This window comes from Anomaloglossus baeobatrachus, chromosome 6, assembly GCF_048569485.1.
Source record: "Anomaloglossus baeobatrachus isolate aAnoBae1 chromosome 6, aAnoBae1.hap1, whole genome shotgun sequence".
NCBI classification, from domain to species: Eukaryota; Metazoa; Chordata; class Amphibia; order Anura; family Aromobatidae; genus Anomaloglossus; species Anomaloglossus baeobatrachus.
In genome coordinates this window covers 65,451,887-65,470,626 of record NC_134358.1, presented here as the reverse complement: position 1 = coordinate 65,470,626, position 18,740 = coordinate 65,451,887, and the positions used below count along the sequence as shown (strand labels likewise).

Below are 18,740 nucleotides of genomic sequence, written 5' to 3'. Positions count from 1 at the left end.
TTAGAGAGCCGGCTGAACCCTACGGTGCATGCACGCTGAGGCCTAGGGTTAACAATTAGAGATCTGGCTGAACCCAATGGTGCATGCACGCTGAGGCATAGGGTTAATGATCAGAGATCCGGCTGAACCCAATGGTGCATGCACGCTGAGGCTTAAGGCCCTTTCACATCCAGAGATAAATCTGCGGCAGATCTGTGGTTGCAGTGAAATTGTGGACAGTCAGTGCCAGGTTTGTGGCTGTGTACAAATGGAACAATATATCCATGATTTCACTGCAACCACAGATCTGCCAAAGATTTATCTCTGTGTGTGACAGGGCCTTTAGGGTTAATGATCAGAGATGAACCCCACAGTGCATGCACGCTGATGCCTAGGGTTAATGATTAGAGATCCGGCTGCACCCCACAGTGCATGCACGCTGACGCCTAGGGTTAACGATTAGAGATCCGGCTGAACCCAATGGTGCATGCATGCTGACGCCTAGGGTTAACGATTAGAGATCCGGCTGAACCCAATGGTGCATGCACGCTGACGCTTAGGGTTAATGATTAGAGATCCGGCTGAACCCCACAGTGCATGCACGTTGAGGCCTAGGGTTAATGATTAGAGATCTGGCTGAACCCCACACTGCATGCACGCTGAGGCCTAGGGTTAAGGATTAAAGATCTGGCTGAACCCAATGGTGCATGTGTCGCGGGCGGGGAGGAGGGTGTCAGGCTGCGCTCACCCCTCTGCTCGGGTCCGGCTGCTGCTGCTCAGTGGTGGCTCGAGCGGTGGGCAGGATCCCGGGGGTTCTCGAGCGGCGCTCCTCGCCCGGGAGTGAAAGGGGATTGGGTGTTGGGATAAGTCTATTGTCCGTGACGCCACCCACAGTTGTGGTGATTTGTTAGCACCACCGCTGCTCGGTGTGGGGATCCCGGGAGTGATGGTGTGAAGCAGCAAGTTGTTGTGTTGCCCCTCCGTGGGTAGGGGTTGGTGATCCCGGGGCCCAGTGGTAAGGTGGGAGATGCAGGGCTTAGTGGGCGCAGGGACGCGGTGGCAGCGCTGTGCCTTGCGGCACTGTGGTACTCACTCAGCCTGAGACGTTGACACAGTTCTCGGTAAAACACACGGCTGGAAAGACGGTTCCCACGGACGGCTGCACTTGCTTTCCCCAGTAGGTGACGGTGATGTCCCTTTTCCCTGCACCTGATGTTGTTGATGGTCTCGATGGGTTCCCACCGGTAACCCGCTCCCCGGCTTCAAGCTGGACCGGAGGAGCTCTACTCTTTGCCCGCAGGCGCTGGCCCTTAGAAACTGGTGCCCTGGCGGTGGCGGTGTCTCTACTGTAATGGTTGGGCTGTTGCCTTCAATCAGGACTTGGTTGTTGGGGGATCTACGTCCCCTTCACTGACGGATTTGGCAAATTATGGTGACTCCTAGCTTTGCCGGGGTCCGAGAGGCCCCTGCCCTGGTGCTGACTGTCCTTTGTACACTGCTCCAAACCGCCGGGCCACCACCCGTCCGCGGTCCTTCCAGGAACTTCCAAACGGTCACCCCTCCGGACAATCACCGCCGTTGCTGACCTTGCTGACTCCGTCCTGCACACAGCTGGACCAACTTCAGGCTTTCCACTCTCTTTCTTTCCTGTCACCACTCTTACTTTCCTCCTTTACCACTTTACTTCCTTCACTTCACTACTTGTTTACTCCTCACTCTAGCTCGTCCCTGAGCTCACTTTTACTCCTTCCACTTCCTCCTCCAAACTCTATCTGCCTGGTTCTTCCCGCCTCCAGAGCTGTGAACTCCTCGGTGGGCGGAGCCAACCACCTGGCCCACCCCCTGGTGTGAACATCAGACTCTGGAAGAAGGCAACAAGGATTTTGGGTTAGCTTTGGTGTTCCTAACTGGGGTGTAGGGTGTGGTGGTGTGATGACCTGTGACCCCTGGCTTGCCCAGGGCATCACACATGCACGCTGATGCCTAGAGTTAATGATTAGAGATCCGGCTGAACCCCACAGTGCATGCACGTTGAGGCCTAGGGTTAATGATTAGAGATCTGGCTGAACCCAATGGTACATGCACGCTGACGCCTAGGGTTAATGATTAGAGATCCGGCTGAACCCCACAGTGCATGCACGCTGACGCCTAGGGTTAATGATTAGAGATCCGGCTGAACCCCACAGTGCATGCACGCTGATGCCTAGGGTTAATGATTAGAGATCCGGCTGCACCCCACAGTGCATGCACGCTGACGCCTAGGGTTAATGATTAGAGATCCGGCTGAACCCCACAGTGCATGCACGCTGAGGCCTAGGGTTAATGATTAGAGATCCGGCTGAACCCCACAGTGCATGCACGCTGAGGCCTAGGGTTAATGATTAGAGATCCGGCTGAACCCCACAGTGCATGCACGCTGAGGCCTAGGGTTAATGATTAGAGATCCGGCTGAACCCCACAGTGCATGCACGCTGAGGCCTAGGGTTAATAATTAGAGATCTGGCTGAACCGAATTTCCATGGGTTCGATCATCTCTATTAATGATCTGTCTGAAATTAAAGAGGTGCAAAAGTTGCTCAATTTGGACAAACCCTCATTGCTCAAAATGGAAATGGAACCATCTCTATTCTATGAGAGGCAGGTGTTTAATTTCCTTACAGCACTCCCACAGGTGAAATGAAGCAGTACATTGATTCTATTGACCTGAATAGGCTGTCATTCAGACAAAAGCGAATCAATATCATGGAAATCGAGTCAGTGGTGAAATTTTAGGAATTCTCTGAACCATACTGATCTTACACTTATGCTTACCCATCTTTATACATTGCAGAAAATTGCCAAGCCAGAAAAGTATAGCATAACCTTCAGCATGGCTAGGTGGGCTTCCTCATAAAGCTACCCAAACACATATGGAGTCCACGGCAAGAAGAAAAAGTTCCTACACCAGTGAGTGTGGATAACTTAATTGCAAAATGGATGGTACAGAGAGGTAGAAAAAAAATCGCTATACGGTGGTGCGCAATCTTAGGTGTCCAGTATATATGGTATTAGTCCATCAAATCAGTAGAAGAAAAATTGGTTGCCAATCCAGTGGGAGAAGAAAAAAGCAGCACCCGCCGTGACATTAATCCAGACTTTATTGAGAGCGGTGCATTAAAATCATGGAGGCCCGATGTCGGGCACTAGCACCCTGAAGAACAACGGCCATTTTGCACAAATGCGATCCTTACCATGGCGATCCTTACCATCCTTACCAAGTCCTTACCATAGCGATGTGTGAAGTCCCAGCCAATTTTTCTTCTACTGATTTGATAGCACAACACATGGTAAAGCACAACTAATCAGGAGGAACTATCACAGCCTGTATAAAAGCAGAGTCAGGAAATGCAGCAACCATTTTTTGGTGAATCTGGATAGAGGACATCAGAGATCACAGTTTTGCCTTAAACATAGGAAGAAAAAGCCATAACATACTCAAGAAACTGTACAGATAGTGTGTGTGACAGCACAGCAGAGAAGACTAGTGAGTGAGGAAAAGAGAATTGCGTCAGACATGTCTTTCAAGGAAGCTAGAGGCTATATTATAGTAAGAAGAAGACCCCCCCAAAACCAAAATGTCTGGTCTGTGCACATCAGGGAACCATGAGCCCAGCCATCTGTATCACTGCATACTGCCTGTATCCTTGTATTCATAACTTTGTGGTCTACTATTTCCTCTGATGTGGCGGTGAGACACAGCAAAAGGTTAAATATAAATATCTACTGTTTCCTGTGATTTTGCTCAAACTTCAAAGGATAAAATAATACAAGTGACTTATTCATCCTCTCCGACATGGGGAGTCCGACCGGAAATGACATTAGTGTAAGGGGAACCACACAGCCTCACTATCATGGTTTGCATATTCTAATATATTAATTAGATTTATCAGTTCATACATCATATGCTTTAGTAATAGTCCAGCGATGGAGGAAAGGGAAGCTAATAATAGCTAGTAATGGAAACTACTGTAAGGCTATTGGGAATAATGGCTATAGCTATAAGCTTGATGTCCCATAGTAATGAGCGCTGTACTTACACCTGGACAAGAGGTACAATTCCAAATTCCTCTATTACTAAATAGATTATTATTATTATTATTATTATTATTATTATTATTATTATTATTATTAATTATAGCGCCATTTATTCCATGGCGTTTTTCTGCTGTTTTTACTGTAAGATCCAAAGCCGAAACGTTACTGACCTCCTTCTTTCGAGCAGAGTTTGACCAGATTGTGCACGGTGTCCATCAGCTCCATCTGCTGCTTCTGTAGCATGCTGTTGTTGGTGGTGGCTTTGGTCAGCTGCTTCTCCAGCTCTTGAATGATGTAGTTCTGTCTGGACACCAGACCTTGTAATGTTTCCTTCTCTGTCTTCAGTGTATCCAGTTCAACTTTATGTCTGACTTCCATTTCCAAAATCTTGTTCTCCAACAAACTGTTTAAAAGAATAGTAATATTTTATTATATACGGGATAGAAAAGATGACGGAGAGGGTACAACAACAGATTGAAAAAAGTATTACATAACTCCTAAAATATCAACTAGGACTAGAAAACACAACTGTTTCCTTCCAAAATAGCGACACATTTGTCTGTAGGTTGTCTCCAATATCGCAACTCAACTTCAATAGCTTTAATGGAACGGAGTTGCAACACCAAACACATCCGGTAGACAGGTGAGGCACAGCCATATTTTTCAAATCCTGGAGGACCCCTTCTAGCACCACACTAACTACAAATCTGGAGGTGCCTACAGTATGTTATGTTCGCAGTCCAGGGTGTAGTGAAGATCTCCAGGACTGTCCATCATCAATAGCTGTTAGGGGATAGTCTAGTAGTGGTCCTATATCTGGGAGCTCCTCAAACCTGCAATTTTTAGTGAGGAGACCCAAATATTAATGTGTCCAGGCAGCATGTCCCGCTTTACACTTTTATGATGCTCATTTAGTGTTGTGCGCTCTTCCAATGTGAAAAGGTACGGTATATAAAGAATGACGTAAAATGGAGCTTCCTTTGAAGAAGAACCTGTTTTATTGGTTACACGGTCAATAAGGAAAATATGGCAATGTTTTCTTATAACGTCTTTAAAGACTAAATCTAAGATAGAAATGCAGCAACTAAGTAAATAGTAACAGTACATATATACAATGTAGGGTACTTTTTTTTTATCAAAAAATGTAAAAGCCATCCCACCGCGACAAGGTGTTCCCCAATCAGGACAAACCTATCATCTAGTATTAAAACCTCACTTTGTGTTAACCTACCTCAATATAGAAGGGGAAAGAGCAGGATCGGGGTCCTACTGTTCAGAGACCCAGCCATGGGAAGCTATATTAATTAAATGGCTAGCTTAAGAAAGGCGGGAGCCCCACCACTGTTTGCACAAAGTACAAAAAATACAGAAAAAAAATAAAGAAAGGAGCTGGAGCACAAGTTGGTAGACAAAACCTAAAATAGAAACAAAATGAGCAAATACCATGCAATAAATAAGTGTATAGTAATAGTACATCTAAACAACATATAAATAACTTCTGTAAAGAGGTTTCCCATCATAGGCTTGTGATGGAATTCAGTGTAAAGGTGTGAAGAAGATGTCGGGCACACTCTCAGAAGTTTGTATGTTATGTATCTGCTGTGTTGCATGTGTTTAACCTCTTCACCCCTGGCTGATTTTCCGTTTTCCATTTTTTTTCACTCCCCTTCTTTTGAGAGCTGTAACTTTTTTTATTTTTCAAATAAATAAAGTACAAATCAGCTGGCATGTGCACGGATCCCCCTGGCTGCCCGCAGCAGCTGGCAGGGATTAACATTGTGACCGCTAAGACGTAATTTTACTGCCTGTGGTCATTAAGGAGTTAATATGTTTAGATTTCCCTGTGGCTGCAGTTTCCTTTCTTCAGCCAGGACAGGGAGGAGTTGCTGGGCATGTTAGGGGAACTAGTTCCTGTTAGCAGGCAGTAGTTATGGAAAGTGATTGAAAGGTAAAGGACTCACAGCAGTGAAGTCACATTGGGTGTGTGCAGTAAAGTAGGACAGCAGAAGGTAGTAAGAGTTGCTCTGGGACAGTAACAGAGGCGACTGAACTCTACAAAATTGGCAATTTGGGGAAATTGCAAGGAAGAGACTTGGAAGTGTGAGACCAGAGTTGGCCAGCCTTGGGGGACCTTGAAGAGGAAAAGGATCAGTCTGGCTTTATAAGACCCACCTCTTCCAACAAGCCTACAACCTACAATAGCCCTCAGCCCAGTAGACCACTGCGCAACCAGCTCTGTCCTCACCTATTGTACCATCACCCATTCCCTGTAGACTGTGAGCCCTCGCGGGCAGGGTCCTCTCTCCTCCTATACCAGTCTGTCTTGTACTGTTAATGATTGTTGTACGTATACCCTCTTTCACTTGTAAAGCGCCATGGAATAAATGGCGCTATAATAATAAATAATAATAATAATAATAGGGTAACAGCTCTATAGAGATCACAGCAAGTGTTTTGGGTACAATGGTCACAGTGACACATTGGCCGGTGTGGCTCCATACCAGGAAAATACCAGAAATATAGACTCTAATTATGAGTAACACCTATAAGTTTCATCTAAAATAAATTGGTGACCATGTTGTGCTCTACAGTCCGCCATAGCCAGAGACAATCGTTGCATATCTCTGCATGGCTAATAGAAAGAACCAGATGCTCAAGGTCTCCCTTTATAATGTTCAATAAAGTTAAAACATAGCTTTAATGATGTCCATTAAAACAAGATTAAAAGCATATGTAAACCAAAGGACCCGTCTACACGTTTCGAGCAGACACAAAGTTGCACAAAATTTGTGTTTGCTTGAAACGCGTAAACGGGTCCTTTGGTTTACATATGCTTTTAATCTTGTTTTAATGAACATTATTAAAGCTATGTTTTAACTTTATTGAACATTGTGGTTGTTGGATTTTTTCTTCTTCATATTTTTGCTTTATTATACCCTGTTACCGGTCTGGGATTTCCTAGCACCGCTTCCTGAATCATGTTGGACCGGTGAGCTGTTCAAGCCATTTTTCCCTTGTATGCCCCTTTATAATACTTATTATATTTCTATATCTATTTCTAGATCCTCTAGATAAATTAGTCAAAAGTTAAGGTTTCTTCTAGAATCAGTGGTACACCTGCCCACGGGGTATGTCTGGTCCTGAACCGAAAGAGAGAAGCTGCGGTACCATGTCTTTCTCATCAGAGGCAACTCCTCAGCATAATTTTGATTGCAATGTATAAGGCTTTTTTTTATTTTTGACCTTGAATTTATTTCTTGGATTGGAAGCTCCTTTCCTTCAGTTCCTTGATGAGAACAAGTTAAATATTTGAAGTCCCCTCGGGGTCCTATTAGTTTCTGGTTTGCTATTATCCTCTATTATGTTTTCCAGAGTTAGACAATTGCAACACAATTCATAGTACCTTTCATTCCTGAAGTTACACGACGAGCCTTGTAATGTTCAGGCTGCTGCTAAAGTCACCAACTGTTACTTCTTTGACACAATGTCACGGGTGTGTCACGGATGACAGTCATGTGGTGTCTGGCCATAAAAGGTCACAGCATTTTGCTGCACAGAATACTCCCTGACTTTCCATTGGTGCTGCTGTCAGTAGTCATTGGTATAGGTAGCTTTCCTGCTGGATTCATCTCTCTCCCCTTTGGACCCAGCAGGAGCTCACCTTCCACCCAGCTGCTGATCATGAGTATTCTCTTGGTGCTTACATACTTTCCTTCCTGGAACTGATGCTGTTGATATTTTTCAATTTCTTCAAGCCTAGGTTGCAAGCAGGTGGTTTGTACCCTCTGTGGTATTGTTGCTGAACTTCTACCTGAGTCATCAAATGATAAGTAGTTCATGCTTTCCCCCCATGTGTCCCCTTTGTGTCTTCTATAGTTGTTTAGTGGGGTTGACGAAGAGTTCATCCTATCCATTCCCTATTTAGGGCCCAGCACTAGGGATACCTAGAGTCAGGTATCCACCTCGGTGCCTATCTAGGGTGGTGAGAGACCCCAGGAACCAGCAGTAGGTTTGGTCAGAGGTCACCATCTTCCCTTTCCTTTCGCCATGTGCTTGGTACTACCCATACCTAGCGAGACAACCAAGTTTATTAAGATCAGAAGATGGTGACAGCAGTCTGTGACACGGTGATACCCTGTGACTTTTCTATGTAATCGCTCTCCCTTCCTTACTTATTTCACATAAAGTATCCAAACCAGCTGTTAAATGTTTTTTTTGTATACCTTTCAATCACTTTGCTCTAGAGGGGGTACTGTTCCTGAAGTGGTCCACATGGTATATGAAGACATGCTTACTTTATGCCCCTTACAGTAGCATGTACTATTTTTTTTTCTCATTGGTCACTTCACAAAGAATTTTTTACCTAAATGATTTAGATTTTTTTTCACTACACTGTGTGCAGAATTGTTAGGCAAATGAATATTTTGATCACATGATACTTTTTATACTTGTTGTCCTACTCCAAGCTGTATATATTAAGTAAATCAGGTGATGTGCATCTCTGTAATGAGGAGGGGTGCGGTGTAATGACATCAACACCCTATATAAGGTGTGCTTAATTATTAGGCAACTTCCTTTCCTTTGGCAAAATGGGTGAGAAGAGAGATTTGACAGGCTCTGAAAAGTCCAAAATTGTGAGATGTCTTGCAGAGGGATGCAGCAGTCTTGAAATTGCCAAACTTTTGAAGTGTGATCACCGAATAATCAAGCGTTTCATGGCAAATAGTCAACAGGGTCTCAAGAAGCGTGTTGGGCAAAAAAGGCGCAAAATAACTGCTCATGAATTGAGGAAAATCAAGCGTGAAGCTGCCAAGATGCCATTTGCCACCAGTTTCCCCATATTTCAGAGCTTCAACGTTACTGGAGTATCAAAAAGCACAAGGTGTGCCATACTCAGGGACATGGCCAAGGTAAGGAAGGCTGAAAAACCACCACCTTTGAACAAGTAACATAAGATAAAACGTCAAGACTGGGCCAAGAAATATCTTAAGACTGATTTTTCAAAGGTTTTATGGACTGATCAAATGAGAGTGACTCTTGATGGGCCAGATGGATGGACCAGAGGGTGGATCAGTAAAGGGCAGAGGGCTCCACTCCGACTCAGACGCCAGCAAGGTGGAGGTGGGGTACTGGTATGGGCTGGTATCATCAAAGATGAACTTTTGGGACCTTTTCGGGTTGAGGATGGAGTGAAGCTTAACTCCCAGACCTACTGCCAGTTTCTGGAACACAACTTCAAGCAGTGGTACAGGAAGAAGTCGGTATTGTTCAAGAAAAACATGATTTTCATGCAGGACAATGCTCCATCACATGCTTCCAATTACTTCACAGCATGGCTGGCCAGTAAAAGTCTAAAAGATGAAAAAATAAAGAACAAGGCCCCCTTGTTCACCTGATCTGAACCCCATAGAGAACCTGTGGTGTCTCATAAAATGTGAGATCTACAGGGAGGGAAAACAGTACACCTCTCGGAACAGTGTCTGGAGGCTGTGGTGACTGCTGCACGCAATGTTGATCGTTAACAGATCAAGCAACTGACAGAATCTATGGATTGTAGGCTGTTGAGTGTCATCATAAGAAAAGGTGGCTATATTAGTCACAAATTTTTTGGGGTCTTGTTTTTGCATGTCAGAAATATTTATTTCTAAATTTTGTGCAGTTATATTGGTTTACCTGGTGAAAATAAACAAGTGAGATGGGAATATATTTGGTTTTTATTAATTTGCCTAATAAGTCTGCACTGTAATAGTTACCAGATATCCTCCTAAGATAGCCAAATCTAAAAAAAACCCCACTCCAACTTCCAAAAATATTAAGCTTTGATATTTATGAGTCTTTTGGGTTGATTGAGAACATAGTTGTTGATCAATAATAAAAAAAATCCTCTGAAATACAACTTGCCTAATAATTCTGCACACGGTGTATTTTATCCTTATTTCAGGATCTAAAGTAATAGTCACAAGGAAAAGCAATCACCAAATTGCTGTCAATCGTTCGTCCCCTCGAGCCGTGCAATAGCCAAAACACAGGATAATGGTTTTATCTGGAGAAGTTTAACAAGTTGGCCATAATTGAATACATTTGCCTGTGATCTGATGAGTTTATCAATATTTCTTTTTTAAAATTGTATAATTGCATTGAAAAAAATTATTGAAAAATTTGCAATTGTAAAATAAATCTGTCACAATATACAAAAGTCAGAATTTGGGATATAAATCACATATAATCACAATGAATACCCAACACCCAATCCTACCCTTACATAAACCTCAACAATCCAGAGAAGACCGTTCCACTACATCACTTATCCATCAGGGCAAAAAAAAATATCCTTGTCCTCTGTCTCTGAGTAATAGGTCTGATGGTAATCCGGGAGTGTCCAACCAAGGACCCCATATTTTATCAAATTTACTCATTGACTTTCGTTTGGTATAGACACCACCTACCCAAATCATGTTATTTATTTTGTGTCTCAGCTCTCCCATACTTTGAGGCCAAACATCCAAACAGTGGAATGCCAGAAATTACGAGCCTGATATAGAATCCGACCAATAGCCGAGGACAAAGAAGCATCTGGATCATTTTCATCCTCTAGGAGTCCCAAAACACACACATGTGGGTCCACCAAATGTCTAATCCCATACACTCTTTCTACTAAGGAAAGGACCCCCTTCCAAAAGGTCCCCAACTTTACACATTCCCAGAAGATATGCAACAAGTGTACTTCTTCGATTCCTCATCTAGAACACCGTGTGTCTGTTCAAAGTCCAATTTTATGCAGAAAAGTAGGGGTCTTGAAAACTCTATGGATAAGATATATCTGGGAAAGTCTCTGGATCTCACACAGTGGCAATTTAGGAACATATTGCAGGACCTCACCCCCACTGCTCCAGTGATATAGGCCCACATTCGCTAACCATCTAGAATGGCCTATAGATGGTTGTCCGACCAACTGAGATTGAAACATTCTCTTATAGATAGTAGAGATCAGAGAGTTCATCAATATTTGATAAAATGCTCTTTAAAGTGGATCTGTCCCCTGTTTTCAAATTATAAACTGCATACGTTATTAGATAATGTGTTAGTCCTGGTGTACTTACTTTGCACTTCATGAAGTTCAAACTGAATCAATGCCCAGCTAGACTAATTGAGAGCTTATCAGTGCACCTCCTCCCTGCTACTGTTGAATCGCCAACCACCTAGACTTATTGAGAGCTTATATCAGTGTACCTCCTCCCTGCTACTGTTGAATCGCCAACCACCTAGACTTATTGAGAGCTTATATCAGTGTACCTCCTCCCTGCTACTGTTGAATCGCCAACCACCTAGACATATTGAGAGCTTATATCAGTGCACCTCCTCCCTGCTACTGTTGAATCGCCAACCACCTAGACTTATTGAGTGCTTATATCAGTGCACCTCCTCCCTGCTACTGTTGAATCGCCAACCACCTAGACTTATTGAGTGCTTATATCAGTGCACCTCCTCCCTGCTACTGTTGAATCGCCAACCACCTAGACTTATTGAGTGCTTATATCAGTGTACCTCCTCCCTGCTACTGTTGAATCGCCAACCACCTAGACTTATTGAGTGCTTATATCAGTGCACCTCCTCCCTGCTACTGTTGAGTCGCCAACCACCTAGACTTATTGAGTGCTTATATCAGTGTACCTCCATCCTGCTACTGTTGAATCGCCAACCACCTAGACTTATTGAGAGCTTATATCAGTGTACCTCCATCCTGCTACTGTTGAATCTCCACCCACCTAGCCTGATTGAGAGCTTATATCAGTGCACCTCCTCCCTGCTACTGTTGAATCTCCAGCCACCTAGCCTGATTGAGAGCTTCTCAGTGCACCTCCTCCCTGCTACTGTTGAATCTCCAGCCACCTAGCCTGATTGAGAGCTTATCAGTGTACCTCCTCCCTACTACTGTTAAATCTCCAACCACCTAGTCTGATTGAGAGCTTATCAGTGTACCTCCTCCCTGCTACTGTTGAATCTCCAACCACCTAGCCTGATTGAGAGCTTCTCAGTGTGTCTCATCCCTGCTACTGTTGAATTTGTAGTCACCTAGCCTGACTTAAAACTTCTTAGAGACCCTCCTCCATGTTTCTGTTGAAACTCCTCCCACCTGGCTTTAATGACAGCTCCTCAGTGTTCCTCTTCCCTGCTGCTGATGAGATCACAACCTGCTCAACACAAGCTGCAAAGGTCAGAGACTGAATACACTTGGACCCATGAGCTCTCTCACTCTTTAGCAGAACTCATAAAATGTTCATTTTAACATTAGGATCCCCAATACAAGCTGCATACTTAATAACAGATACAATATCAATGGAATATGTAAAGCACCATGGAACAAATGACTCTATCATAACGCTATTATAATAATAATAATGACGTGTGCCGTTTCTATTGAGAAATCTGATGACAAATCTGCTTTGTAGTTAAAGGCAACCTGTCACCACTTTTTTGGCCTATAAGCTGCATCCACAAGCACCGGGCTCTTATATACAGCATTCTAACATGCTGTATATAAGAGCCCAGGCCGCTGTGAGAACATAATAAACACTTTATAATACTTACCTAACGGTCACTCGGTTGGCCATATGGGCGTCTCCATTGTCCGATGCCGGCTCCTCCTCTTTCGGCCATCTTCGTCCTCTTTCTGAAGCCTGTGTGCATGACGCGTCTACTTCATACACACTCGCCGGTCCTGCGCAGGCGCACTACAATACTTTGATCTGCCCTGCTCAGGACCTGAGTGCCGGCGAGTGTGTATGACGTCGGACGCGTCATTCACCGCGGCTAGAGAAGAAGGAGCACAAAGATGGACAAAAGAGGCGGTGCTGGCACCGGACAACGGAGACGCCCATATGGCCAACCCCACGACCATTAAGTAAGTATTATAAAGTGTTTTTTATGTTCTCACAGCGTCCTGGGCTCTTATATACAGCAGTGTGGTGGCTGCAGCTTATATGCGAAAAAAGTGGTGACAGGTTCCCTTTAATCTGTTACCAGGTGTATGCCCCTTAAGGAGCCACTATTCAGCATGACCACAGGCAGGATTAACTTTTCTTCCTCACGGTTTCTTGCATATATTGCTACTCATGGATTAGATTATTGCAATTCTTTGCACTTGTACTTTATGTTTATAATTATCACCAAATATTATATACAGGTGAATCTCAATAAAACATTAATTTATTTCAGTAATTCAATACAAACAGGGAAACACATATATTATATAGAGTCATTACACACAGAGGGATCTATTCCTAAATATTATATAGAGTCATTACACACAGAGGGATCTATTCCTATATATTATATAGAGTCATTACACACAGAGGGATCTATTCCTATATATTATATAGAGTCATTACACACAGAGGGATCTATTCCTAAATATTATATAGAGTCATTACACATAGAGGGATCTATTCCTATATATTATATAGAGTCATTACACACAGAGGGATCTATTCCTATATATTATATAGAGTCATTACACACAGAGGGATCTATTCCTATATATTATATAGAGTCATTACACACAGAGGGATCTATTCCTATATATTATATAGAGTCATTACACACAGAGGGATCTATTCCTATATATTATATAGAGTCATTACACACAGAGGGATCTATTCCTAAATATTACATAGAGTCATTACACACAGAGGGATCTATTCCTATATATTATATAGAGTCATTACACACAGAGGGATCTATTCCTATATATTATATAGAGTCATTACACACAGAGGGATCTATTCCTAAATATTATATAGAGTCATTACACATAGAGGGATCTATTCCTATATATTATATAGAGTCATTACACACAGAGGGATCTATTCCTATATATTATATAGAGTCATTACACACAGAGGGATCTATTCCTATATATTATATAGAGTCATTACACACAGAGGGATCTATTCCTATATATTATATAGAGTCATTACACACAGAGGGATCTATTCCTATATATTATATAGAGTCATTACACACAGAGGGATCTATTCCTATATATTATATAGTCAGTACACACAGAGGGATCTATTTCTATATATTATATAGAGTTATTACACACAGAGGGATCTATTCCTATATATTATATAGAGTCATTACACACAGAGGGATCTATTCCTATATATTGTATAGAGTCATTACACACAGAAGGATCTATTCCTATATATTATATAGAGTCATTTCACACAGAGGGATCTATTCCTATATATTGTATAGAGTCATTACACACAGAGGGATCTCTTTCTATATATTATATAGATTCATTACACACAGAGGGATCTATTCCTATATATTATATAGAGTCATTACACACAGAGGGATCTATTCCTATATATTATATAGAGACATTACACACAGAGTGATCTATTTCAATATATTATATAGAGTCATTACACACAGAAGGATCTATTCCTATATATTATATAGAGTCGTTACACACAGAGGGATCTATTCCTATATATTATATAGAGTCATTACACACAGAGGGATCTATTCCTATATATTATATAGAGTCATTACACACATAGGGATCTATTTCAAGTGTTTATTTCTGTTAATGTTGATGATTATGGCTTATAGCCAATGAAAACTCAAAGGTCATTATCTCAGAAAATTAGAATATTATATAAGACCAACTGAAAAAATGATTTTACACCCACTGAAAAGTCTGTATAGTAAATGCCATAATACTTGGTCGGGGCTCTTTTGCATGAATTACTGCATCAATGCGGCAATGTGGCATGGAGGTGATCAGTCTGTGGCACTGCTGAGGGGTTAATTCTAATTTATTGAAATGCACTTGTATGTACGGTATATTTAAAACCATATCTATTTTACTGTATACCATGTATCCATGCAATTAGATTTATTCTATTACTATTGTTGTATTGCACCTGCACTTTATTTTATGCCCTTAAATCTAAAATTCATCATATTATATTATATTACACATATTATCACATACTGTATATTTATGTGACCCATATTACCATTTACCTGACATTGTCTTTTTCATTTATTTATTTGTGTTGTGGCACCTGCACTTTACTTTTTGTTCTGTAGCTTATTTCTTAGAATATTTGCAAGTCTCATACTGTCACTTTTCATATTGTCATTTTTATTCATTTATTTTTACTTTTCATTTTTTCATTATATGTTTTCAGCATTTTTTATGCACATCATGTGTTTTGGTGACTTTTTTACTCCTTTAATGTACTTCCATTTTTAATATGTCTATTATGTCTATGTCATATGTTCTTTTTCATTTTCTTTTTTGCATCAACAAAAAAAAAATTGAATTAATTATATAGTTATTTTAATTATTTATTTACTGAATTATTTTCATTATTTTCATAATTTGATATTTTCATATTTTTTCTATTACTTATACTTTGGTATTTATTTATTTATTTTTTGGGGGGATTTAGTCCTTTGGTATTTCCTTCTTTTGGTAGGGTTATACTTAGACAAGTCGCATCCTACTCCTAAAGTTTTCGATTCAGCGCATAGTCGCTTTTTCTGAAATTCGCTCTTTTTGATGAATTTGAGCCAATTTGTGATTCAATCAACCCTTTTAAAGACAATGATTTGAGGCTTTGGATTGTCAAGCATTCAAGACCTTGAATATATGAATGTAATCATTGTAGACAACTGATGTTGTACGCTTAGTGACATGCAAAAATACTGAGACCATGAAATATTTTATGGTTTAATCAATGCAGGTATCATGAGTAATCCACTTGTGCTCTATTCGTCCACAATGAGTCATGATCCAGACATCCAAAGCAATATCTCAGTAGGAAGAAGACAACGTTGGACACCTAAACCTCATATCATACCATAACCAGATATTCATTTCATTCTTCATTTACAATCCCAGCAGGGGCATCACTTACTTAAAGAGAGCCATATCCTCATATTCCATACATAAGAATTTCCAGGTTTATGGGGCATCACGCAATGGCACCTGCTCGTCAGTATAGCCCCATTATATTGGCGACTATAAATCTTTTAGTCGTAAAGGGCAATTACATGGTAAGCCCCCTGTCGTGAGGACTTCCTATCTACTTTGCAGTAAGCCATGACTAAGGGACCCAGAAATTTCTTCCAGCAGACAATAACCCTAAGAGCACATGTTTTTTCTGTAAAATGAAACACAATATGGAGAAATACTTAAATCAAGTCTTTTTTATGAGTGTTGTGAGGCTTTTTTGTAGAGCTGACATTAATGAGTAAGAACTATCCAGCCCCTACCGAAATATGAATATCCATTATACAGTAATACCGGCCAATATCCTGGGATTTTGTTGTTGTCAGACTTTTACTTTTATTCTTACATGCTTGTTTTTGCTTTTTTTTTATGTATGCAAGTGTTTAATCTAAAAAATGTTTTTCAGAGTCACTTTGGGATCTATTTTATACCACTTGTCTATGCAGAAATTTTAAGGTGGTTTATAATCAAGGTGGGACCCGATGGCTGTGTTCTTGTTCTGCTCCAGTGCCCTTTGTCCCGGTAATGGAGCACTAAAAGGTGGGAGAACATTTTCCAGATCCCTCATAACACTTGGCCGGAAACAGATATGGAGGTATAGTAGGTCCTTACTAAAACGTCCCTCAAGTGTAACAACTTAGAAGGAAAGTGTTACGTCACCACCGGAGTCCGCTCCATCGACTTCTACTCCGATCGTCAGGCGACGCCATGTTCCTGCCGTGAATAGTGATGGTGAAGCGAGAGGAGTCGATGCCAGTGGCGCCGGTGGGCGCAGGCTCCGCTCATCCACTGGTCTGGGTTTCCTGTGGATCTGCAGTGCCACTGGCTGACTGTAGGTGGCGAGTGTCTCCCAGCTGAAGTACCATCATTCAGCTACAGCCTATGGGAAGACACCTGTCACGCTCCCCGGGTCCCGGCGCCGTCTGTCACTCACCGCTCTGGTTCCCGGTCCTTCTGCTCGTGGCTGCCCTCCTCACTCTTCCTCCTCTGCGTCCTCCGTGCCTCCTGCCCACTGTCCCGGCATCCCCCTGCGACCCAGGACACTCTGTCTGGTCCCCCTGCATCTCCTACACCACTTCCTGCTCTGGTCTCCGACACACGAGCCTCGCGCATGCGCATTAGGGCGCGCGCTCGCGCTCACTCACCTCTTCTTAAAGGGTTAGCGTCCCGGAAACAGGATATGGTCAATTACAAGTACAGGGTATATTAGGACTTCCTTTCCATGTGGGCGGTGCCTGATCAACGTGTTCCCATAGCTAGGTGTTCAGGTCCCTTTGTGCCTTGCCTCCGTTTAACTCTGTCTCTTCCGCAGAACCCGTCCTGCAACCTTAACCTGGTCCTGACTGCTGATTCCCCACGAGGTCTTCTGGTGACCGTCTGCTGAGGATCCCACCATCTACCATCAGCCTGAACCCGTCACCAATCCCCGACTTCACCTGGTAACACCAGCCTTCACGTCTCGCTGGACCCGGACCCCGCCTGCGGTTCCTACCCGGCACCTGAATCCGGTTCCAGTCATCCATCCGGCCTCCGGTGCTCGTTGGACTCAGAGACATTCCCGTACAAGATCCCTGAAGGACTCTGATCCCCTAGTGTTCCGGCTACTGTGCATCTAGGCCCTCTGGTGGGGTGATCGGACAGTCCCTGTATAGGGGTTAGCTCCGGGTTGCCTCACTGGAGGAGTCATTCAAACACTGCAAGCAGCTCGCACAGGGTTGAGCACCAAGCGTACCTGAGCACAGCGTTGCTTGTGCGAGTTACGTTCTCACGTAAAGCATCCGATCCCGGAACCCGAACTTTGATTATTAAATTAGGTATACAGTTCGAAAGCCAAACCTCAGGTTCGCTCATCTCTAATTTTTGGTGCTTGAATGTGTCATTCATGAATGATCTGACCCCCCCAGTGAATGCAGTCTCTGAATTTCTCTCACTGGGGGTAAAAATATTGTGTTTGGATGCTTTGTAAAAAACTATACCCCCCTCCCTTCCTCGGAAATGCTCTGTTTATTGCTGGCTGTATGTGGGTGGAAAGCCGAACTGCCCAATATTTGACTTCCATTATACTCATTACGTCCAACCTGCTCTATTTGAGTAAAGAGCACTCAAGCACTTTAGTGCTCTCTCATCATTAGTTATCACTTATTCCCTGGATGGGTGATAACTTATTTTCCATCCCTTGAAATGTAGTCCAGAAGGTGTTTTTCCAACAAATGTTCACCAGACTTTTTTTAATTTGGGGGTAAAAGCTACACGAGAAAAGTCTTAGCCATGTATCTAAACGTTATGGTCAATATAAAGTAGCGTGGGATGTCGTTTCCATCTCTAACTACCTAGGATATATGCCTTTTTAAATACCCTACCCAAATAAATCCCTGGTGTTATTTTAGGGCACATCTTATCCATAAAGAACCGGCACTGCTTGTATGAAGTTATATGTATCTTTCAACGTTCTCATTCATAAAGATGAGCTGAGAAGCTCATCGTAAGAATTATATTTCCATATTTCGTTTTGGATTTACGTGAGGAATGATAAATGTTTTCTTGCCCGATTTAAGGACATGTCTGATACTTACAAAGGCATTATATCCTGTAAATATATATCACCTGACATGCAACATTCACGTATTACTAGAATAGTCCTAGTTTGGAAATT

At 42.4% G+C, this 18,740-nt stretch overlaps 1 protein-coding gene across 1 annotated transcript in view; it reads right to left on the bottom strand.

The window, feature by feature from the left end:
* ANGPT1 (angiopoietin 1) overlaps window positions 1-18,740 on the bottom strand; it is a 544,599-nt gene that overhangs the window by 187,204 nt on the left and 338,655 nt on the right. Inside the window, exon 4 of the mRNA XM_075352956.1 lies at window positions 4,224-4,456. Coding sequence (XP_075209071.1) covers window positions 4,224-4,456 — 233 coding nt within the window. The remainder of the gene's footprint in view (window positions 1-4,223; window positions 4,457-18,740) is intronic.